The sequence below is a fragment of the Anneissia japonica genome, unplaced genomic scaffold (genome assembly GCF_011630105.1).
Source record: "Anneissia japonica isolate Jap-2015-1 unplaced genomic scaffold, ASM1163010v1 scaffold287778_len1315358_cov176, whole genome shotgun sequence".
In the NCBI taxonomy this organism is placed as follows: Eukaryota; Metazoa; Echinodermata; class Crinoidea; order Comatulida; family Comatulidae; genus Anneissia; species Anneissia japonica.
The window spans coordinates 334,628-361,306 of NW_022702824.1; the positions used below are offsets into that span (position 1 = coordinate 334,628).

The following is a 26,679-nucleotide window of genomic DNA, read 5'->3' on the forward strand; positions in this document are numbered from 1 at the left end:
TTAAGCCATTTTGTACAATAGTCAATGTTAAAGAACATTTGTAGATCAAACTTATATAAAATGGATTCAATATTTTGAAGCCATTTCCAACTCAGTTTTTGTCTCGTGTGTAGGCTAGGCCTACGCCTAATAAGACAACTCATCTTGAAAATTAGACCTATTTTTGGTTAAAAAAAATTAAGAGATTTTCATGTACGGACCTTTCCAAAATACAATTATAGAGCTTCCTCAGACGCACAATTTTCACTAATGACTACTACAGTAGTGACAAACAATCACCATTTCAAAACCTCCCTTGAATATAGATCATTGCCCTTCGTATAGCGGATAGAGAATCAGAACAAGTGCACCGGAAAGGGCACATCCCTTTATAAATTTTGCGTCCTTACCTTATTACTGTGTGATGCCTTAATCTGATCAATTTCATAGAATAGATACCATTAGGCCTATTTGTATTTAATTATTTATTTGTGTACATTCATTGCCACGTAGGCCTAGAGGTGGCCTAACCATCATTAATTCAACTAGTGCTTGAAAAGTATTGTAGATCGCCATACACGCCATACAAATTAACTTACTTTAGCTGACCTAGGCCTACTTAAAAACGATTAAATTGTGTACGTACTAATCTCGTGTGTGTATTGTTTGTGGCCAAAGAGCATCATCTCCCATGAAATAAAACTTGATACGATACGATACGATTTATTGGGTTAACTCTCAGATCAGGCACCTATCACTTTGATGGTGCACCCATGAACAATATAAAATATAAACAAAGGAAAGCAAAAAAAGACAGTTCAAAAACAACAAACGGATAAATAGCATAACAAAAACAAAACCAAGCAGTTTACAGTAAAGTTTTACCTTTATTGTATAGGCCGGCCCTATCTAACAAATTGTTACTATAATTAAGTAAGTAAATTGAATGAAACACGCTGAGCTGCACAAAACCTGTACTTAGTAGTCGTGTGAAATTACCGGAACGTCGATTATTTATTTATTTCATTTATTTATTAATTTTTTTCCCACGGACCAGTGCCGCAGTCAAAGTCAAATTCAGTATAACATTACAGGTTCTTGTACATGCAGCTCATTGCCGTTCATCCAAGCAATATAAAGGTATTTTTTTACAATTTTGTCGAAAATAAATCTTGCATCATTGTAATCAGAATCAACCAAATTGTATTTAAGAAAAAATTCATTATGGATAGAGAGGTCATCAAAGAAAAGATGTTGTCTAAACTTTGCTAAACTTGAAGTATAATACAGTATCCCAAAATATATCAAGTTTGTATTCATTGTGACTAGCGCCACCTATAAGAGTTCAAGAACATTATCATTCTGACTGCTGTACGTACTTTGAAAGCTTGTTGAGTAGTTGGTAGTTATTGGTTGTTGCATCGAAGAAGTCACACCGATGCCATTGATTGAAAGTATTGGACAGTTAAAAGGGTCAGTTAGTACCCTGAAAAGTTAATCTTAACAACTTTAATATTGGAATCAACAGATCCGTGCGAAGACGAATTCTGCTTTGAAAATAGCTCAGTCCTGCGTTGCTTATATTTCACTTCAATTCAGGGACCACCAGACGAACGATGGTGAAGCTTACGGAGGGGCTGGTTCTTGCTAGAGCTCGGGCTTCGGATTTGGAGAATGTTCGAAAGCTGAATTGCTGGTAAGTGTGAAATTTATGTTTATAAACATGTATTTTAAACTTGAACTTCCAGCACTTTTTCAACTGTAGACTGTTTGATTCATGCCTCATAATAGTTCTAAACTACGTAGCATAGGCCTAGGCCTAGCCTACAATTTTGGGCCCATTCATGACATTTTTTTAGGGGAACCAGGCTTAGACTAGGCCTAGATAGAGGGCTAGGCCTAGCCTATGCCTAGTTAGGGCCCACTGCTATGTTATAGGCCCTAGACTAGGCAAGTCAGGCCATCCTTTCCTACATCTAGGGCTTTTATTGTGTATTTATTTTTAAAAAAACCTAGGAGCCTATTTTTTTCCCCTGCATTTATTTCTGTTGTGATTGTCTTCAGGCCTATCAAGGCCTAGTAGGCTTAGTCCTAATGTAGTGTGGTTGGATTGGAGGCCGAAGTCTCAAAGCGCTTGTGTTGATGTGTGGACTAGCTTGCACAGTAACTTTCTTCTCCACTAGGTCTCTTCGTGTCTGAGCTACAGGTACCCCATAAACCGGTACCAGCTTTCTCTTGTTTATCAACAACAGGGGCTGCATGAACCAGTAGGCCTACACCGGGGTACCCCCTATTTGTCTCGAAAGATGTACTGGGTTCTTTATAAGGCACAGGAGCCATTGCCCTGCCTTGACCACTCGCCCATCTAACTCGCCAATATAAATTGTAAAAATATTCAAAATATTACCACACAAGAGTACAGTAGATGCGTGTCCAGTAGGGCCTACAGTAAGCCAAATGTAACTGTTATGTTTGTCCGATTTCTTTTAAAAATTTATGAATATTGCATAATGTAAAGTTAGAGGTTTCACCAAATTTTTTCAGAAACCACTGTTTTTTTGCTTTTTGAGCTGTATAGTAGACCCTGGTTTAAATCTCACTCGCACTAATTTTTAACAAAAACTAGTACAGACAGGTATAATAATGTAATATTTTATTCATACACATATTGAGTATCAATCAGTTGATCAATTCAAGGCTCGTTTTCTGTTCTATGAGACTTTAAGAATCAAGCTTGGATGAGAATGTGATTTTTTTTCCCTTAAAATAAAATATGACTAACTGTACCTAATTTTAATTATCAAGTAAGTCTATTTGAGTTTTACCTGTTTTTTTTTTTTGTGATCTTGTAAATTTAATATGTTCATGTTATAGTTTATGTTGTATAATTTATACCAAGGCATGCATATTTCTTGGGCATAAAATGCTGTTAAATTCTTAGTCGCTACTGTAGCTTTATAAACCTTATTATTATCATTATTCAACTATCAGCAAAGATATGAAAGCAAGTAATCACTGCCAACAAACTTACCATAACAGAAATAGCAGAATGACAACCTACAGTTGCTGTAAGAATTTAGACTGAATTGGATTTTCATTGAATACAAATTCCAAAGATTAAGTGTCTTTGAAATTGTCAAAGTAAGAGTACTATACTGCTACCTGTAAAAACACCTTAGGCCCTCTGTGATTGATGTGGACTTAAAGAGGGATACTCAAAGTTCATTGAACAGATTAATTATAAGGACATTGCATATTTTCTGTACTTTTTTATGTTTAAAGATTACCCGGTTTATATAGAGAATCCCTAAAACATTCAATTAGAATCATTGAATTTGTTTTCTAGAAAGGATCAATAAGTTGCCTACAATGTGAGGCAGATACTGACTAAGTTGAGGAGAATTTGTTTTAAATGACTTGTACATTTTATGGGTAAAAAAAATGTGATTTTGTTTTCTCTTTTATCAATTTACTTTTGCCCGAAGCATTTGTTGTATACAGAAGAAAAAATGATAAAACCATAAACTTTGTTGTCGATTAAAAAAAATGTGTGAAATAAGAAAGTAATAGAGGGTGCTCTGTAGGACCTTGCTAGCGATTCTGTCATTTGCTTGTTGGAAAGCAATGTAAACATTTTAGTAATCAGATTGGTTTGATTTTTATTTTGTTTAATTATGTGGAAAAAAAATCAGGTTCTTTATATGGCGATTGCTTGGCAGTGGCGGCGGGTGTAATTTTAAAATTTCTTTTTTAAAATTTCCATTATTTTGCGGTGGCGGGTGCTGTACCAAAATAGATACTTACGAGTACTACATGGATCATGGAGGTATACCTCCATCCATCAGTTTCTTCTGGAATCCAATAACGTTTCCAGAATCCAAGAAATATTCTTATTCAGTACCCAAAGGGTAGTAACATTGACACATATTTAAAAATAACTCCATCTAAATTTCATTTTCAATTCATTTATTCTGTTGAAACTTTTGATTGGTTTATAGAACAGTTAGATAACAAAAATGGCAATCACTAATTCAAGGTTTAAGCTGGCCAATTTAAGCTGGCCAAAACCTAGCAATTTGGCTAATTTGGTATGAAGAAAGTGTGCCAATTAGAAGTTTGATTTAGCCAAAACAATAGAATAGCAATGATAACTTTAATTTAAATATTTGGCTAATTTTGAATGAAAATATTTAGCAAATTTCAGGTTTTATTAGGATTTGGCTATTTGGTTAATAACAGCCTAAAACACTGCTATATTGAATAACATTTTGACCATGGAGGAAGCAATAGGATTAGGCTAATCTTATTGTAGGCTCTTCGATGGCCTTGAAGAAGCCTGCGGTCAGCTGGATTTTGACCATGGTCTGAGCCTACAAATACACTTGCGGTGATTGTTATTTGAGATAAGCCATCACATCCCCACACCATTACCCAAACTCGTCACCCCCTGAAGGATTTAGAAAGATAGGACACCTTAGATTGAAAAATCACGAACTTCAGAACTAAATGTATAAAATATAAAATTCAAACATTTAATTACTGTGACTCGAACAGCGCACTTACCTAACACTAAATTGTTGTTGCAGATCATTTTTATTTTCAGCTGCCACTCTTTGGAACGCCCTCTCTAAATGTATTGCCGAATCACCCTCAGTTGCTATTTTGAAGACCAAGCTCAAAACACCTAAACATGCACATGGCTTTGATTTTTACTTCGGTTCAGTGTTTTTGGCACTTTATAAATTGATATTATTATTATTATTATTAAATATAATTATTATTATTATTATTATTAAATATAATTAAAATGATTAGCATTAGTAGAAGCGTGTGGCGCAGCGTGTAGGGCGTTGAACTTGCAATTGGAAAGTTGGGGTTCAAGACCGAGACTTGTCACACTGCTTATATGATGACCTTGGGCAAGACACTTTCTGCATTTGCCTCCCATCACCCTGGGGTATAAATGAGTACCTGGTACAGTAGAAGGTGAATGATTTCCAATGAAATTAGTACTGCTGATAACATGCACAACTAGGAATACTCCCCAGGGAGTGAAGGGCATAATAAAAAAAAAATTGTGGCAGAGGGTTCATTAACTGGCCAAAAGTAACATTTTTTTTTTTTTCAAAATCACCATTATTGGCAACCAAAGGGATTTGCAAAACAAGGTATAGAAATTTAAAAAGCCTATAAATGAATTCCCACATTTTTCTGAGCTGTTGTGCACCAATATTTTCTTCTCTCACACCATTGCTTAACCCACATCCTTATCAAATTTAATTTCAACTGTAAAGTTGGTATGGTATATACGGTACACATGTACAGTACAGTAGATTCGTACTGCAGTCAACCATTCTCATACAGTAGCTTTATTAGTAGCTAAAGAAATTAGGCCTCATTTTTTTTTCTTTGTTTGCTGATCTCATTCTTATGAGCTGCAACATATTTCCAAGTCGGAAGTAGGTTGCATTAATTCCAAATTAACTTTTCTTACCATTATTGGATTATAATTGGTACTTAATTTTTTTTATAGATAATCAAATAGAAAAAGCATACATAAATTTTATACAATCTTTATCCAGACGTACTGGATAAATTATATCCTATCAAAGTCGTAAGCTGTGACATACTTTAGTAAAGTTGTTCTAGTTTAATATAGGTCATATGTTGACAGTTTCATCAATTTCTTAAAATGATGATATAAGTTGTGTAAATTCAATCTAAATATAATCATACGGATAGCAATAATACCGCTTTTGATAGCTGGTGTTTTCGTGTCTGTGTCATAACTGCATAATTCCAATCTAGGTAGTGTACATTTTATAAAGAAACAGTCCCACATAGTGATGTCATAATCATCTCTGAAAATAATAATTAAAAAAAGCTTTTGCTGTTGTCTCAGAGAAATGCGGTTGAGTACCTTTGGTCATGTGACCATTTTATTAACAATCATGATTGAAAGCTCAGTCAGTATAATCTGACATCAGTGGTAGGCCCTACTGTAGCATGGAGGTAGAAAAATATATTTTTTATCTCCATGGTGGTAACAATGATCATGTTGATGACTGATAGCAATAATGGATATGATTGATCTTATGTTCCGTGATCAAGAATAAAATTTAAAATTTCTGTGTAATTCCGTTACCGAAATAGAGCTGTTCAAAATTTCAAAATATTGTTAGTTTTTTTTTCCAAGTACCACTGTTTGATATTGGTACTTGTATGTATTACTTACAGTACATCTATAATAGTTATCCAATGCACACCCTAATTTTCTGGGTTTGTGAAAATAAGTCAAAAAATGTAACTGGGCAAAGAACAACATTTGTTTTAAGGCAGCCGGTAAACATGTTTTCTCATCTTTGTGTTGAATGAGGAAGTTGCATGGTTGCGGGGCCGCTTGTGCTTGGAGCCAGGAGTCGACTGTTCTATTATTTTTCGAGGGGTGTTTCTTGTGTGAGAAAGAATAGGCAATTATTCAGTTTATCCAGGTAATTATCCATTCATAGACTACCAACATCACAGTTGATTTGTGTATTTCTCATCAAGACCGTTTTTTTTTTAATGCAAGGTGGTTACCGTAAATCAAAACTATGCATTATTTAGATTAATTATTATTAATGGCTGCCTTTAATACAGATCTTGTTCTTTGTCCAGTTGCAGACCTGCGAAGGTTAAAAATATGTGACACTACAGAGGGGAAGTCCACACAACCTAAGCCACACCATGGTTGGGACAAAGATGAGAAAATTGTAGCATACAGCTAGTGATTAATGCAATGGACAAAATTACCGGTTTTAGGCAATCTATTTATTAGTACATGTATCTTATAGAATGCAGAATATACACACTTGTCATACCTGTATGCAGATAAAGTAAAGGAATGTGTGTCATTTAACAATGTTTTACAAATGTGGACCGGGGGGGGGGGGGGAGGAACAATTTTTTTGCATGACTTTCAAAATGCAGGACACTTTGGTAGGTCTGCAGCAGCCAAGTTACGAGTTATTATCTATACCACATTGCAGTATACTGTACATTATGTTTCTGTATGATTAAGTAATACCCATTATACTGTGCTCATAATCAAATAAATCTTGTGAAGCGAGTAGGTACTGCTTGCAAGAGGTGTGAAGGAGCCTCTCGGGCTCTGTGTCACTTTGACATGCAGAAAGCAATTCCTTAAATTAGATATTGCCCAATGTGCAATGCAATACCTTTTTTTTTTATCATGCTATTAATTCCCTGTAGGATTCCTGATACATTGCTTTCTTCAGGTCAACAAGCTTAAATAGTTCTGATTTTCCGTTCATGTTTCTGTGAATACTAAATGATAGAATATTTGTAGAGGGCCTTTCACAAAAAAATTTGTCTCAAGATGCTGACAGTATTCAGACCACGATCACATTGAAAAAGCAGACAAAAAAAATATCCTTTTTTTTTCTCATAAGGTAATAACGCTATATGGTTGGTACTGGTTTATATTTTTAGATTTACAGTAACTTGTTTGAAATTTAACTTAATATAAAAAATTATCTTGGTTGTTTTAATGATTAAAGATTATTATTTAATAATAAATTGCCACATTTGATTTAATATTTTACTTGAAATTTTATCCGATTATTTTTTTCCACATAATTAAGATGTACAGGTATTTCTCACTTCGAAATTACTGTACTCTAGTGATCAATATTAAATTTCATTCGGTTTGTTTCTCATAATTTAAGCCTAGTTATAGGAATGGTGTTGGAAGTAGTACAAACGGATGTGTACTGTAATGAATAACACAGAACAGGTTTTGCTAACAGTTGTTACCATGATTGATATGTTGATTTCTTTCTTGATGTGCCGGTAATTTCACTAATGTATGTATTCCATTTACAAATAAAATGTTAATTTTTTTCACATTCCAGCTCTAACTAGTAGCAGGAATGAGGAGAAAGCCTGTGTGTTGTGAGTACGGTACTTACACTGTAGTAGTACTTACTTTTACTTGTACCAGGATGAAATTATTTTATGCATATTTTCATCTTGCTATTAAAGATGCCAAGCATTTTGTACTTTACACCATTTTTCGTAGCTGATATTAAATAGGTTTCAAAAGCATTGGTTTTAACATCTTTTAAATCTTATGGCTGACTACAGTATTTTACATTGCCTTTGGCTTGGGTGGTACAGTACATCGACTCATGACTGTTAACTAGGAAATTTAGAGTTTTTTGTTAGTTTATAGCAGGGATGCAGCGAGCTTCCCCCCCCCCCAATGCTACACTCGATTTGTGGATCCAATAATGAGAGTTAAGTATATTAATCATAATCGTAACACTGGTAATAATAATATACAGTATTTTATTAAACTGCCACTTTAATATTTTCAGATTGTGGCATACTGTAATGGATAATGAGTCCTTATTTTATTATTAATGTTATTTTTTTGCTGTTCGTTCCTTTTGAGTTTTTACATTAAGTGTTAACCTTACTCAATTTACTAGATTAAAATTGATCTGAATCCAACCAGTTCCTGAGATGTGAATGATGGTGTTAGGCATTCATATTTTTTTTTGATTAAAGAAAAATGAAACCCTGCAAATAAAATGTGATACATTAGTGAATGATACATTCACTGAAACGAGATTTACTAAGCTGCATATTTCTTTAGATAACTAGTAACTCTTTGATTTATTGGTTTTAAAAAATCTGAGATGGTACATATGGTAACATTAAAAAAATTTCCAATATGGTTACAGAATTACATAAAAAGTGATAGATTATTTAAAGAAATATTGAATATTATTTGTACAGATACATGTATCACAAGAGTGTTGTCAGTATTGATTATTTTAAATTATCTGTAATTTAGATTTCATAATAAAATTATCCTGATACATGATACAGTACTTACTGAACTAAAATTTGCCCTTTTTAGCCCTTTTGTAAATACCTGTATTCCATTTATTTTAATGCATACCAGTAGGCTATATTTCTTTTTTTGACATGTACTTATTGTATATTTTTGTATGACATGAAGTTGGTATTGACCCTTGATGGCACTTAAATAAAATTTAATTTAAAATAATTTTATTTAAAGAAAAATATACATTTTTTTTGTTGCACATTGTACAGTATAGGAGATTGATAAGTGGCGTACATAGAAGCACAGCCCGAAAAAATGCTCGTACCCGTCTTCTCCCTATTTAATATTTTTTTACAAAAAAAAAATCACCTTATTTTACGCCTACTACATTACTACCGTTTTACATTACTACATTATAACACCCCTGCAATTACAGTAATCATCGATTTCCCCCCGGCACTCCACCTTTGCGTCCCATCATTCCCCTCTCCCATCCAAGACTCCTACAGTACTCTAGATACGCCGCTAGCAGAAGCAATACTTCTAACCAAAGAAAATGAGCTTTAAAAACAATATATAGACAGGTACAGTAGTTGTGAATATCAAAGATGTCTGATTACATATAGTGAAACATAATTCATGGTTTCACCATGGAGATAAAAATAATTAATATATTTTATACCTTCTTAGTTTCATTAATCAAAGTTTTCTTCGCTGTATAAGAGAAGTAACAATGTCATTGCGTGCAATGCTATCATTCTTCAAATGCAGATTCATAAAGTAAATTAGCGATTATTGAATTGTAAATCATTTGTGTTGCGTTTTGACTATCGATAGTTAGTGAGAATCAACTTCACATTGACACGAATAATTCAATCGTCAGTTATCCCCGCATGGATTCCCAATGACATTTAGTAGGATTAAGAATCAGAACAGAAATCTGACAATAGACACTACAGCGCTACACTAGTACACTTTCATTAGTGACTCACAGTATCTCGATACAGTAGCTGTTTCATTATTATCCCTTTAGTTAAACGTTCAGCTTCACCGCAGCTTGTATGTTAATTTTCATCCTTACAGTAATTAAATTACGTGTAATTATCGTTACTAGTAATACCATCATAATAAAGGATTAAGCTTAAAATAACTTTTATTGTCAAAAATGAGAATGGAAGGTTGTTTTTATTTTGAGAATTTTTTTATCATTACCATCTATTTTTCATCATTATCATCATTATCCTTATTGGCTATCATCAATGTCAATTTTTTAAAAATTATTGTTCTAATAAGAAATAATACTTCGGATAAAAGTAGGCCAAAAAATATAACTTTCCATTGCTTGAGCCTGACTGATCCAAAATCCCAAAATCTGATGTATTTAATTAAACCTTGATTTCTGCCATGTCGCTATCATTTTATTGACCAAAAAGGAGGTGGGGGGGGGGGGGTCGGAGAAGGGTGGTAGTTGGTACTGAATGCTAGAAGTAGTCCAAAAGTTAAATAAAACATATAAAATAAAATAAATTATTCTTGTAAAATGCACTGTTGTGAATATTTCTCTTGCTTCTCTTATCTTTTAAGTCTGTTTTTAATTAATTAAAATTTTGATTTTTATAAATTGTCAGGTCTACTGTAAAACACTTCTGCCATGTAGGAGTTTATCACAGGCCACTTAAAAACCTATTACCAGTTGTTTATCGCATTATAGGTCTACCCTTTGTCTATACTAACATTATCTACCCTTTTCAACTATTGTTTTTATAAACCTCCATATGGTACCAAACTCAAAAACTAATTATAGTAATACACATCCGCCTAGGCATAATGCTATTAGAAAATATGCCAAAAAAGTATTGTTATAATAGCATTGTTATAAATTCACACAGAGGATATGGTGTTGGGTTTCTTCTGTATTGTTTTTTTTCTCTCATTTTTCCAGTTGTCTTCTGTTAAAGGTATTTAAATAAACCGAATGTCACCAAACCAAAGCCGTTAGAGGTTATAACATTAAAACAAACAGCTAGGTGGCAGTTATTTCACACAATAATAAGCCTCCGCTTGAGTAATTTTGACAGTCTTTAAACTCCAATAAACGTCACAGTATTGACCTGCTAGATTTGAAATGGAGTGAGAGAAACAAATGGAAAACTTGAACATTTTTGCAAAGTCTTGTCACATGAACACAGGCCTAGCCCTAGACCAGAGAGTCATACAAATAGCGTTCTGCTGGCTCATTGGTCATTCTAGTCAAAAGAAACATCTTAATCTACAATTCAGCAATTTAAGCTTGTCCAATAGTTTAAATATTCCATACAGCAATTGCAACAAAATGACTTGGTGACAGTATTTAAAATTGAATATGTACCTCTAATTAACAGCGATCACCCTATTCAGTGCTATATGTGGCGAGTCCCAAAAGCGAAGGGCCTAAGCTCCCTAGATGGCTGCTCTATATTCTTCATATTTTTAGTCTGAATGGCAATTTACATCAAACCAACCGTAATCTCATGAATCTATGAATCATTCAAAATGTATGCATTGTTAAAAAAAGGTATCTTCTACGCTAACTTTTTAACTTTAAGATGATTTAATAAACATATTTCAACTCCGCTCAATGCATTAGCATAGGACTTTTAATACCCAATCGGCCAAATTTTGATGAAATCATCTTTGGTGAATAATTCGGTCTTTTGCTACAGTTTATTAATAAATATACAACAAAAGAAACGCTCTCCAATCTTCATGATATAGCGATAAGTACTGTAATGTATACTTTTTCTTTTATTTCTATGTATTCAGCAGTAATATGTTTATCCCTTCTAATACCTGTACTGTAGGTCTATTCCTGTAACCCTCTTTCATCCTCCCTTCTTCTTCCATGCTTTCCATTCTCAATCACATTGCCTTGCCTATCCCTTCCAATTTATGCTATTCACAAACCCTTCTTTCTTTGTCATCTTCCTCCCCTCCCCTTCCTCACCTTTACGGTACTTCCTCCTGTACCATCTTATTAATATTATCAGGATAAAACAAATACGGTAAATATAAAATTATTATTATTTTTAAAATATCTGGCATTTTTCACTGTGAAGCTAGTTGTAAAATGTAAAGTTAATAATATCGGATTGAAAAATATTGTTCGCTTTGTTTTTTTGTTGTTAAAAATGAATTTGTTTCCCATTGAAAAATCTAGTTGTTAAGCAAAGTTCTTTGCAGCGTTGCCAAGTGCAATTTTTCTTCTTTGTCAGTTAGTGATTGCCTGTTGCTCCATCGTGACTTCAGAATTTAATTCCAGGGAATGATACATACTGTAGTTTCAATATTAATTTCTAAAATGCATTAAAACGTAATATTGTATGTTGTTTATCTTGTAGAACAAAGTGATTAGCAGGGGAAAAAAATGTCATTCCATTACCATGTGCAAGTTTATGAAGCATTCAGTTCTAAGAATACAAATTACTTTTGAAAATTCTTTTTAATCTCTTAGCATTGATCTTGCTTGGTAATTATGTTGCAGGTGTGGTAGCATTTTAATATACTGCTGTCGCAATTGATCAAAGCTTTTAATATTTCAGGGTGGAGTCTGTTTAGGATGAATCATTCCTAATGGATTTTTCCTGATCAATTTTCCAGTGAATCATTCTACTATACCAACAAAATTTAAGAAAATGAAAATTGTAAATTAATGTTTTCCATACAAAATATAATGTGTTTTTTCAAATACAGTACCTTTTTCAAATGATTAAACATTTTCTGCTAATTCATTATAGTTCATTTTAAATATTTCTAATTATGATTGTATTCTTCACATGTTTTCATCTTAATTAAAATGATTCATGTTTTCAAAGTTTGAAAATTTTTCATGAAAATACCATCATCTACTGTCAGAGTTGTTGGCACAGTTGAAAGGGGTTAGAAGTTGAAACCCTAAAATTACTGTATACACTTAGGCGAGGTACTTTATTTTTCTTTTTCCACACAGGGGTCAGTGGATAAAAAAGACAGTGAGACACAGTAGGCACTTAGGACTCAGGTTTCAGCTTTAATTTTTACATTCCATCACCTTAAATTTCTTCAGTTACAGTATGTCATTAAATGTATTCATTGTCCCGATGGTTCTTATACATTAGTCTAGTAGTACAGTATAAATTTTTGGAGTGGAAATATTTATTAAAGATCTTATAATAACAAGATAGTTTTCTTCGCGATTTATGTGTGCAAATTCTAGAATAACGTGTCCTCTCGCAATTACAGTTACTTTTCAACTTTGACATATATGATCTTCGTGCAAATTCTGGAACAACCACTATGGAAACAACTAGGATGCCCTCTATCAGTACGGTACTTTCTATTTGTTTTCTGTGCATGAATGGACGCTTCCATTTTGTTACACGTAAATCACGGAGAACGCAATCTTGTTATTAAAGCATCTTTAATAATTTATTCATACAAAATTTCTGTTTAAAAAAAAAAGGATTTGGACCAAGAAACCTGGAATTAAAATGCAGCATTTTACAGCTCCTTTGCATACAGATTCAAGTCGGCATCATACACTTGCATACGTGTTGTACTTCCATCAAGCCTATCAAATGTGCAATCCGCACGTATTGATCTGTTTTATGTTATTTTAATGTCGTACTTTAAATTAAAGCATTGGGAAAATAAATATGTTTATAACATGAGTCATCATTCCAAGATTACAAAATATTATTTTTTTTTTTTCATAGCTTGTTAAAGCTACTGTTGTGTTATAGGCTGTTATCGAATGTTTGATTGACTCACAGTAAGCAATTCATTTCTAAAGGTAAAGGTAGGACAGTGACCTATATCTCACATCGTCATTGTGCTCAATTCCGTATGGGTGTGGTCTGTAACTAGTGTAATAGCCATAGAGAGGAGCTTATTATTTTATGCTCAGATCAATTCAGAATGAAAGAGCTGAAAAAATTAACCAGAACATTGGGGTCAATTTTACTCTTCTGACACACAAACCAGATGTGTGCACTGAACAGTTCTATCAACCAAACATTGGAAGAGGAATGTCTTGAACCAGCGCTATAGTTAAGGTTGTAGTTAGCGGTGCCTTACCTTTCTGCATGACCACTCAAATCTTTCTGTACCACGTTACCATTATCCTGTAATAACTTGTCAAGCAGGTTAATGAAACTTCACATAGATATGTGTTCACTAAATTAGGGAGATGCAGTAGTCCGAGAACATTTTTTTACCATTCCTAGATTCCAGGTCATTATCCTCTTTACTGTACATTGTTTTCATGTATTTGTCTAATACTATAGGAAGAGTGGTGTGCTATACACTGGAAGAAAATCCGTTTTTCTTTCCGATAACTGTGTAGAGATCTAACAGTTAATATGGGCTTCAAACAGAAAGGAACATAAATGATATCACAGAGATTTTACAATCATGTCACCAATTGTCTACTGTAGTTCTAAATTGTAATTTTTACGTAAATAAAAAAAAAATTGAGAAGGTGATAAACGACATATTTCAGATGAACAAGATTAAGAAGCATAAATATTTTAGAATAACAGCAGGATTATGATGATTGGTGAATAAGGCCAACTGGATCAATGTAGAATTCACCTAATGGTTTTAAAATCCAAACATTATATGTGGCTCAGGATGAAAAAGTTCAAAAAGAGGGCCAGTCTGAGATTGGTGGATTTTGACTATTTAGTATTAAAGAAGCATCTAATCATTAGACTTGAAAACATCTCCCACGTCTACAAAAATAGCGAATTACATTTCAGTAATTAATAATTAATGATATTTATCATACTATAAAGGCTTAGTCAGGAATGCCTTTTTTGCTGTATTTGAATATTGAATCAACAATAAGGTAATCTTGAATGAAGTTTTATGTGACAAATTTGAGTGATTTGCCTTTATATTAGCATGACGATTCATTACTCATGTATAATCGAAGCTTGATGATGTCACACCATATCCAGGTGGAAAATCAGGTATTTGTCAGTCAAAACTTGATACAGTATAAGTATAAATGGAGCCTAAGAAACTATATGCAATACAAGCTGTGTTCCGACGATCACTCCTATCCGATGCAAGTTAATGAGAAATCCAGTCAAGGTCGCATCAAATTTTATCGTATGTCTACACGAGAGTTATAGCGGATATTTATAGCGCTTATACACTTATATAAAAGTTGAAGATTAAGAGAGCCTTGCCAATCCGGTCATTTGTCGGTATTAGCATGGAGGTCTATTTTTATACCTCCATGGTGTTAGCTTGCGGGTGGAAGCACTTGTTTTCTATAAGGTGACCCCGTTCATACTGTCTGTGTCAGCCTCATAACAAGCGCTTGTTCGATAACTACGATATCACCGGTGTAACTTACACCGTCGGAACAAGGCTACAAATATCTTTTGGATAATCAAGTGATCCTTCCTCATTCAAATATACAGTAGAACCCTGCTTTTAGACACCCCTATTAAGGGGACACTTTTTCAGCCACAACACTTGGGAAACACTACTGTATGGCCAACCTCTATTCAGGGAACACCCCTATAATATGGGAGTATCCCTATTAAGGGGACACATTTTCAGCCACAACACTAGGGAAACACTATGGCCAACCTCTATTCAGGGAACACCCCTATAATATGAGAGCATCCCTATTAGGAGGACACATATTTTGGTCCCAAAAGTGTCCCATTAATAGAGGTTCTAATGTATTAAAAAAAAAAAAGAATTAATTTTAAATCTTAAAAAGATTAATAAGTATTAATTATCGTAAATTTATATCCGTTACTGAAGGAAATCAAAGTGGCATAAAATGACAATTTTTTTCAAGAAATATAATAAAAGATTAAATAAATTTGATGAAAATTGTAGCAAGTCTGAAAAATTATTTTCAGTATAAAGACAGGTACCACAGGAGGTCAAGTGTTGGAACCCAATGAGAGTAACAAGTATATTTTTTCAACCCTGCATACACATATTTAAGTGAAACTTAATCCTAAGTACCTACATATTTTTGGTGAAATATCAATTCATATCTAGTAGAAATGTAACAGTACATTTTCAGAATAGATAATTTGCACAGAATATCACAGACCAAATAAAATTATTATTGTATTATTGTTTGTTATTTTTATTTGCTTTTCCTGTACTAGTTGGTAAAGCTATTATTTATTATTCTCCGAAAAAGATTGAAGCGACTCAATCAAAACGTTGAGACGTTTTCAACCAACAACAGTTCTTTTTGGAACTATCTACATGGTGTACCATGGTGTGCTAAGTTATTGTTACTAATTGATATTGTTATTGCAATTTTTGTTAGAGAAATTAAACATCGTCATTGATAAATAAATGCAGATTATGATGATTTGTTCTGCCATGTTCAGAATTCCAGTTTTTTTTAAATAAATTTGTCATATTTTTTTAGTTCAGCTGAACACAATTGTGCAACAGTGCAAACTTTACCTCAGTATTCTATTGATTGTCCAATTTAATGCTTAGCTGAATGTGAATAGAATTACAGCCTTTGTTTGATAGACAAGTGTGTATTATTACTATTCAATGAGGGTATTTTTTTATTGTGGTACATGATCAACTAGCTATTGCAGTGATACAGTTGGGGACTTGAGGATAAACCACTATATATAAAGATCAGGTTTCCATGTTACCCATTCTAACATTTTCATAGCATCTATCAATATCATGGGCAGTTATAGTATTTTAAAGGCAATCTTAAACACCTCTAAAATCTGTCTATAATAGTGTTCAAAGGGATGAGCTTATCGAGGAACTGTATACTGTACATTCTTTGCATTTACCTGCAGTGATCTATACCGATATTCCCACTCTAAAGGGTTTTATTATGAGATTATCTTAGGAATGTTGTCCTGATTCAAGTAGGGTATGTATCATTGTGTTTTGCACATTAGGGGATTTTCTTCAGCTTATATTCAAAATACTACAATAGTGATCAAGTGGATCTCATTAAAAAAAAAATTATAGTATTGTAGAGTATTAGCAGTTACAGTATCTATTTTTTTTTTTTTTAAGATTTTAATATTTTTTAAATCTTAGATATGTATGGTTTATAGATGCAATCTAGGCCCACACTGCATTTTGCAATGGTAGCACGACCATCTGCTGAGGCAAACAACTCCGCTCCCTTTTACCGTACTATCCTTTTGAATGTTGGGGGTAGTCTGAATGGATCGTCACTAAAAATGATCTGTTACTTGTTTGTTGTGGTGTTGCATTCTCCATAGAATTGCATCGGTCGACGACCGTTGTACATAGAGAGTGCCCGGCTTAAAGCCCCATTTCCCGGCAAAATTTCAGTTGTTAAAAAAAATCTGATTTTTGTATACTGTATCTATAGATATATATAAATGTAATATGAAAACTGAATTTAGACATTCCTACATGAAAAATGTGTAAAATAAGACTGAAATTTGATTTTTTTTGTGTGTGTGTGTGAAACACAAAAAATAAAAGCGGATGAATTTTTAATGTTTGATTTTGCGATAGGTCTGCAAAGAAATATGGTAGGCGCCAGAAACATTAGACTATCAACTCTGCTAGGCTAGACCTAGCCTTACCTCGATTTAGGTTCTGTTATAAGACATGATATTTTCCGTTGCTATATATTGACACTTGTGAAATATAATACAGTTTTTCATTGAAATTATTTCAAATTTGTTAAAAAAAAGGTTTTTAAGAGAGAGCACTTTATTTTTTATTTTTTTTGAGAGGGCACACTTTATAAAGTATACACAAAAGCAAGAGTCTTCCAGCGGACACAGTCTACAACCTCTGAATTTGCCTAGTGATGAAGAAGTCGTAGAGAAAATGGTAATCTATGAAAAATAGTCTCTATTTCTCATTTTTATCCTTTTGCTTAAAACTAAAATTTATGCCAATATTTTTCCAAGAGAACATTAGAAAATCATACAAGCACAAAGGCCACATAATGAAATCGAACACAAAAAACACACCATTGGTTCCGGGGAAACCTTGGCGTACCAAAACACCATCGAGGATAGTCCCAACCAATAGTGGGCTAACAAAAATACATACTGTACAAGTCCATATTATTAAGTTAAAATCGTTAGGCAGAAAAGTTAAATAATTTGAGTAATGCAAATGCATTTTTTCTAAAAAAAAATTTTTTTTGTGAAATTTTGCTGGAAATGTGTTTTTTAATATGTCTCTATCTTCGTAAATTGCAAGATGGAAACAACTATATTCAGTTACTAAATTAATGAACCTTTGTTTTTTTAGTTTTTATAAGGAAGAAATGTTAGAGTTTACAGGGTTTGAACATGGGACATGGTGGTTAAAGTGAGCACATTTAACCTACCGACTTTCCATTCTTTATCAATACAGCACAGTATATTAGATGTGTTGACTGTGATTGTTGGGGGTTTCTAGGTTGTTTGATTGTTTTGCTGAATGCTTTGACGGCGTCTGAACACATACCGACTATTGATCAATTTGAAATTCTATACAATTATTATAGATTTTCTCTCAGAAATCAATTATGTTCCAGTTGTAACAATCATAGAATTCAGACATGACTATGATCTAGACAAAGTTTTGTTGTTTTGTCACAAAAATAAATTTTAAAAAATTAGAATTGAAGGGTGCACTGTGTAATAAAATACTGATTAAAATACAAAACTACATATCCCAATCAGGAGTACAGACGCCAAAACCTAAGTTACCCATTAATCATTCCCTTCTTACACGTAAAGTTCCCATCCGTAACTTAATGAATTCAAAATACGAACACCACAGTTCAAACAAATTTCAAAAAGGAAAAATGAATTGAAAAACATTAAAGCATTTAAACAACACAATGCCGAATAAAAAACCAAAACCAATTTCTACCAGTCCTCAAACAAGGTAGCTCTTACATTTTAAAATCCAAATAAAAACATTCATCAGTTTTTTTAATGCAGGAAAAACAAATGTATTCAAACTTTGTACTTAGGATTGTGTAATACCATGGAGGTAATACTAAATAGTCAACCACGTTAAAAGGAAATCTATTTCATGGTACTGTCGGTATCTTCAAAAATCCTGCCTCCAAGGTATTTTAAAGAAAACATGGAATTTGAGCCTGTCAATCAATTCAGTTTGTTGAAAGGACAAACCATTATTTCCAAGATGTTAAATTATGAGCAATTGTCAAAGCTTCTGTAAGCTTTTTTTGATTGAATTTGCATGCGTTACCTTTATTGTTTCATGTGCTGTAACATGATACCTTGTAAGGTGTCCATTTACCTGTGTTCATAAAATATGAACTCTGTATGTAAACTAAAAAAATTGAAAAATAAAATACTGCAATATCAAATTTCATTCATAAGTCAAAAATAAGGGTACTTCTCACCAAAAAAATTAAAGTTAAAGACAAATGTTATTTGATCATCTTTGAAAACTATATATATTTTTCTTCCTGATACATGTATTTGTATTAAGTTGAAAATTATGTTAAGAGAAAATATTTCAAGTAAACAGGTGCATTAAGTACTGTTTTGTCTTTGCACAAACCGACTTTTAAGTTGGCTGGTTTAATATTAATTTTAATAAAAATTCTGAAAAATCATCAAAAATTGAATTGCTTCAATCTGTATCTCGTTGGAATTTGATCAGGATTGTAGCTGTAGAAAACTAAGGTGGGTGGTAGACATTTTGTTTGTTGGTGGGTGATAACATTGGTAAACTTTAAATAACTAGGGTTTTTTAGGAAGAGGGTAGGGTGGGTGGAGGGTTATGAAATAGTTTCAAATCTGGGAGGCTCCACCCATCTCTGTTAACAATATGATTTGATGCATTCTTAATTTTTAAATGATTCAATATACTGTAATTGATTTTAGTTGTTAGCTGTGACGTTAGTGTGTATTTCCATACAAATAATTGTACCCTTTCGTATATTTCCTATTCAATCCATACTTAGTAAATTTACCCGGCAATGTAAATTTACTCTTCACTCTGATTGCCTTCAAGGTTTGCGTCAAAGGAAGTTACCATATATGCCTGTCACATTTGATTTTGAGAACATGCTAAATCAAGTTCAAGTTTATTGGTGGTACTATAGTCGAATAACAACTCTATTAAAGCAGCAATCTACTGAAACATTTAAATTATAAAATAGAATAGAACATAAATTGTGATTAATAAGAATAGTTAATATTCCGGGCATCCTACTTGCCATGATTGGAAATGTTTAAAGTTACTCTTTTTCTCAGCTAGAACCATAATAATTTAATCCTCAGGGACGGATCCAGGGGGTACATGAGAGCTAGAGCCCCCCCCCCCCCCCCCCCCCCCCCTCAAAACAAAAAAGGGAATGGCAAGAGGAAGAGGGGAGCAGGTATACTCCAGAGCAACAAATTGTTTATTTTTATTATTAAATTCCATGTACCAGGCATGGGGTCAATTATAGTGAAAAATCAATTACAGTGAAAATGTAATCAGTTTACAGTGAAAATGTAATTATTTACGGATAAAAGTGAAAATGTAGTTTATTACATTTTCTTCGTAATTGACTCCAAGCCTGCCATGTACTGTACCCGCATCTATGGTCTTTTTTCTAAATTTCTAAACAAAAATCTAAAATAAAAGCCTGTCCCCCTCCCCAGCCGCTTGGTGCTTTGCATATCACAGGGTATGGCCCCAGATTTTTCTCTGTGATCCCTCAAGTCTCAATCATCCCCTATTAAAACTAATAATATCATATAAAAATAAAATACAGTCATTATAATAGTTAGTGTTAGAAGTTAATAGAGGTTAATTTACCTTTTTATATTTAGAAACTCATTATTTATTATGTAAACCTACTTTAAAAATAATGATACTGATATTATTTTTAGAAATTGATGTACCATAGGTATTTTTTAAATTTGTGTATGTCTGGTAATATTAAGTTTGTATTTTCTGTAAACCTGCATTATTGTTTTGTATGAGAACTGTAACTTTTACAGTTTTTTAATGACTTGAAGGCCCCAGTTAAATGCAGTGTTGTCAACAATCCCGGTTGCCCTAATTAAAGGAGACTAATAAAAATTTACTGCGACTGCCACTCTAACACTATAGGACATAATTTTAATTTAACCATGTCAAGAGGCTTCTGTTACTTCCTGCACAGAATACCAAGCAGTCTTCTCCAATTAAAGTCTTTTTTTTTATTATAGAAATTATCTCCTCAGACTAACTGGCTATGAATAATAATATGCAAATATTTCGTGTTTTTAATGGACAGCTTCATTGATATGCATCACAATCATATTGTTGTTGTCAGCTTTTATTTGGCATTGATCGATGGAGAATAAATTTATTTTACAAATGGAAGCAAAAGGTATTCGTTTTGAGTGTGATGATAAGTGACATCTTGCGGAAGATGGGGGGACCATGGGTGTGAAGAATGGTGGAGGCCCTTAAGCAAAGGAAAAGTTTTTTTGTGGAGTCAGAAGATAATGTAGGGCCTGTCGATAGGATATAGCTAGACAGTGGTCTGAATAGAGGATCTGAATAGGGGTCCAGAAGTATAGTAAAACTTGTTATTAATATTATGAAAGGTTAAATTGCACAACTTTGTAGACATCTAGAATTAGTAAATTGCTGGCATGTGAGGAGTCTTGAAATGGAGGAAGGTATTGGTAGATGGTGGTGCAAAGGTGAAGTGAGGGTGGTCAGTGATTAATTGAGTGTTAGCTTGCAAATTAAGGTGATTTTTAATTACTAGGGCATCATTTTTTTTGGGGGGTGGGGGGTGGGTAGGGACAATGTGTTTTTTCTGGTGTGTGTCCCAGGGTGGGGAACAGGCTCTTCGTGCACCCCTAGATACGCTTGCGACTGTTGTCAGTTAACTCATTTGATAAGTGTGTACGTTTAATCTAGGCCTCTATTCAGTATCCATGACATGTATTCTCTAAAATGTTTCTTTGCCTTGCAAGATGATCAGACCACACCCAATATTTTCCTCTAATAAGAACACATCAATTTCTTATTAACTCCTTGAGAAATATTCTGAGAAATTGGCTACTAAATCAGGTGATTAGTTTGCGTGGAGCATCTAGCAAGAGAAAAACTCAATTTGTAGTTGTCACCTCAACATTGGCAGCCTTCCAAGTTATCCGTTATTCCAGCTATTAAATTTGCACCAATATTAAAATACAAAATAATACGAGTAGTCATTAGTAAGCATACAGAGAAGGAGCAATTTCTCAATAATATTAATAATCGAACTATATTAAAGAAATTTATAGCTTAATTTAGTTTGAAGACTGCATAATTAATTTCATAGCTTATAGTAAATAAATTTGAAGACTGCTTCATTATAATAAATAGAAACTATGTTTAGAGGGTTTACTGTAATTACCTCAGATAACAACACATTGTATTCAAAGGATTTTACAATTAATATTATATTATATGATATTGTTATTGATACCATTAAAGCTAGGTGGTCAGGGATGGAGATAATGAGGGAGATTGCAGAGTGTAGGGTCTCCAGCACCCAACTAAAAATATTATAATAAAAAAAAAAGTTTAATAAGGAAATTATTATTAATGCACAGAACTGTATCTTTAGAAGTATTAAATACAAAATCAAAATTGCAAATTGCATTTACCATTGATCATTCTGTATGACAAATAATATTTATTGAGTATTAAGCACAAACAGAATGAGGTTCGTCTGCCAATAGGGTCTAGCCATACTTCTACTAATACAGTATTCCAGCACCATAAAATACAGTATTGTGAAAGGAAGATTGTGGCATATAGTGTATGAACTCCCTATGGTGTGAGTTGAAAATAGTATGAAGTACATGTGAAAACAGACATGCAACAAGAAAAGCCTCATTCTTTTCCCAACCATAGGCCTACTGTACTCTCTCCATTTGGCCTCGATGATGATGTCATAATTACTGTATGATAGTAATGGTAGTGGTTTAGTTGAAGACTTGGGTATAATCCCACTTCCTACACTATATTTCTGTACACCCAAATTTAAATACAAGTCAACCTTTTCAGGAAAAATCCAGGGTATGATTTGAATGAGTAGCATAACTGACTATTACAAATAGTTAAAAAAAAATAAAAATATTGGTATTGATTTAATTAGGGATGCAGTGCTGAAAAATTGCCTTTTGATTTAAAAAGGGATTCCCCGGCTATAAGCCCATCCCCCCCCCCCCCCAAATTGGCCCAATTCAAGGAGATGGGCTTATACCATTGGAACTAGGTAATTGAATTAGATGTATTAGATTACTGTGATTTTTATACTTTATTTGAAAAAAAAAATTAATTTATAAAAATTTACTAACTGTGGTTGGGTTTAATGCATTTCGTTGATGGACAGGCTTAAAAGTTAGGCAGAGGCTACCTGCTGCACCTAGGGGGAATGTCAGCTAACGGTGTTTACATTTCTAATATGCATGGTTAGAGTATTTTAAGTTTGCACTCAATATCCCAAACACGTGAAACATAAGTTCATCACAGGCTAAGCCAGGATGTTTATTTTGTAAGGTGGAACGTTCTTGCAGGTGTTGAGCGCTAGAGGGGGTTGACATAGAGGCCTGTTGATTTCTAGGGGCTAAGCATTGTAATTAATAAGCTTTTAGTTGCTTTCATTACTTGAGAGAAATGCGTCCACTCGAGGCATTTTAGTAAACACACCTACGATATACACTGTAGAATACCTAATGAATTGAGGTTGCACACAGCAAATAATTTGAATTTATATTAATCAAATCACAGTGAAATCATCTAAAGAATTTGTGTTTCGAAAAAAATGTAAATTAGATCGTAAATTTTTTTGTTTGCGCTCGTTATTTTAAGAACACAGATTTTTCTTTCAACACCATTTTGTTTTTATTGCCTTTGGAATTCATGGTATTAGGGAAATTTTTTGTTAACTGTGGGAGGAGGTTATAATGAAATGATGGATTGTCATTTTGGTTTGAGTGAATGTTAATAAAGAAATGGCTTGTAACTTATACGGATCATTAAAATCAGACCATCTTTTCAAATTCATTGAAATTTATAAGCTCATTAGAAGCTCCTAGATTTTAAAGATTTATGCGATGACTTTTTAATGGTTTAATTAAGAAATGATGATAACTGGATCTTTTTATAATCACTTTATGTGTTAGAACATTGAACTTGAACCAGTACTGTCTGGATTTTCCAACTGCATTAACTGATTGCGTTTCTTCGAAATGGCTGGATGCATAAACACAGGAGTCACAGGTCGAATGAAGATTCGAGATTGTTGTGTTTTTATTGATTTGTGCTGTTGATACACTGTAGTGGGTCCCTGGTTCATTGGACTGTTTAACTATGCCCCACGCTTTGGACATTGATGATCATTACTGTATGTCCCACAAAACTACAGTGTAAACATACAGTACGTAAACTTGTATAATTCCGGTACATACTGTACGCTATGGAAACTTGTATTTCAAAATTTCCAGCTAAAACACAAAGACAGTAGTAAATTATTGAAGTGGTGACCAAAGATCTCCACGGTTCATCGCACACACAGTGGCTAACACCAGGTTAGCCACTGAGCTACAGTAGCTGTTCTCCAATTAATATGTTGCAGTAGACACTTTATTACGAGACCACCATTATTAGGGAGCTAGAAATTGTGGTTCCTTAACTGTACGTAGATTGTTCCCTAATATTAATAGTAACTTAAACGAAAAGATGTAGGGTCTTTTAAGGGTCTTTTATTTTAAAGTTTTCACTAAAGAATATCCATTGTAGGACACAGTAGTTGCTTCAAGCATTGGTTTAAAGATTTCAAAGTTTTTCTTTTGCAAAAGCTCATTAATATTAATAATGTCCATTTTATGAATTTCATCTACTATTCGCTCACTTTACAGTATTCCAATATACGTTCACTGATACCAAAATAGGATTTCTATTAACTAATTGCAAAACTGAAAAGCCACAAAATGTAAAGTCAAATATTAAAAGAAAATTGCTGCTGGTGTAATAAATTTAAAGCACATAAAGATGTCCTTTATATTTTACCTCACCTTAAATCAAATTCTACAAAAAGATGAGCTTTTAGACAGCATCATACAAACTCCAGGGGGAGTGATACAAGCCATTACGATTCGATATTTCAAATTTTATTTGTTCATCTTTTGAACGCGATTTTGAAATGAGAAGTAATTATCTCTGTTTTTTAGATCGATTTGAGAGATAAAAAAAAAATAGAAATATTCTACAAATTTTTATGGTCACAGTTTCTGATAGACCTCATCAATTACAAAACGTTTTGCTGCCTCATAAATGCGTATGGGGTCACACGATTCAGAATTATTACAACTATAAACACATTTAGTCAGCTTTAAAAAAAATGTTAATATCTTGGCACATTTGATGTAGTGGCTTAAACATTTTTTTTACATGTTTTTATCTGTATTTTTTCATGACTATTTGTAGTTAATTATTCCCTCCCTGATGATGATGTTCAGTTTTATGATTATGGTTGATGTCTTTTAAAGAATTTGCATGCTGTTACCACATCAATCATATAGTGTACTGTATGACCAATATAATATATTATGTATGTCCCACATAGCTGTGTAAATAAAATGTGATAATATGAATCAACCCATTGCAATGGCGATCTTGGAATTCCTTTTCTTTGTAATTAAATACTGATGATCAAAGACTGATAATTGCTTAATTGTTAAAGTGCACTAAATAATTACAATTACCTTGGAAGTCTTAATTGGTTTCCAATCATAATTCATAATGAGATGCCATACTACTACTAGAGAGAGCTCCTGTTATATTTACAAGTTGCACTATATTGGTTTCATTAAAATGTAGCTAAGAAATACAGAGATTATTCCGGTATGTCACAGAAGTGCCGAGAGGTGGGGGAACCAGGCGGGATCTCCTGAGCCACTCGGATGAGAAAAAGAAAAATTTTGGAATAATTTAAATTTGATCTAAATACTTAAAATAACTGTAGCTTCTGGGGCCGTACATTACTACCCTCCTTATTAATGTGTAGATTCTGTTCATGTCTTGTGCACAGTTTCGCCAATGGGAGGGAACCAGACGTGTTTCCTGCGCCGCTTGGATGAGGAAATGATAAATTTGAATCATTTGATCTAAATACCTAAACAAACTAGGTCCTTGGGGCCTTGCATTGCTACCCTCCTTAGCTACAGTATGTATAGATTCTGTTCATGTCACATACACAGTATCGCTGAGGGAAGGGGAACCAGAAGGGATTCCTGGGACACTCAAATGCAAAAAAGATGAATCGGAATCATTTGATCTAAATACCTGAAAAAGCTGTAGCTTCTAGGGCCTTACTGTATATTGCCCCTTTCTATTTATTCCCTCCTTTCAGCCCTAAATACTTTTTAGTATAGTACATGTGATATGTATGCTAATTTTTTAGTATTTTTAGCCTTTAAATTAAACTACTTGAAAAGTAATCAGAAATAAATATTTATGTATACATTTAAGCACATGACACCCAAACCTTTAAAATGCCATTTCCTACAAATAAATTTTCTTTGTCAACCTCATACAATACCTCAACTCACACTCCCTAATCAACCAATAGAGAAAGTCTTCCATATAAAACTTCTTGGGGTTACCATTTAGGACAACCTTTCTTGGGAGTCCCATATTTAAGAGATGGTTTCAAGAGCCTCAAAAATGTTATTTTCCTTTATGTATTCTAAAAAGAGCCAATGCTCCAATGAAGGACATTGTTAAAGTATATTGTTGCTATAGCAGACCTTTGTTAGAATATTGCTCTTAGTCTTAGTTTTGGCATAGCTCTATCACCAAATATCAATGTC

General features: G+C 33.3%; 1 protein-coding gene across 2 annotated transcripts in view; it reads left to right on the plus strand.

Moving 5' to 3' along the window:
* Positions 1-1,356: 1,356 nt before the first annotated feature.
* The window catches only part of LOC117104033 (cilia- and flagella-associated protein 410-like), a 59,587-nt gene continuing 34,264 nt past the window's right edge, over positions 1,357-26,679 (plus strand). The window contains exon 1 of one of the 2 annotated variants that reach the window (XM_033244684.1): positions 1,357-1,675. In XM_033244684.1, coding sequence (XP_033100575.1) covers positions 1,596-1,675 — 80 coding nt within the window. In that variant the 5' untranslated portion in view covers positions 1,357-1,595. Of the gene's footprint in view, positions 1,676-16,536; positions 16,737-26,679 lie in introns of those variants that run through there. The other variant, XM_033244685.1, reaches the window with a different exon arrangement.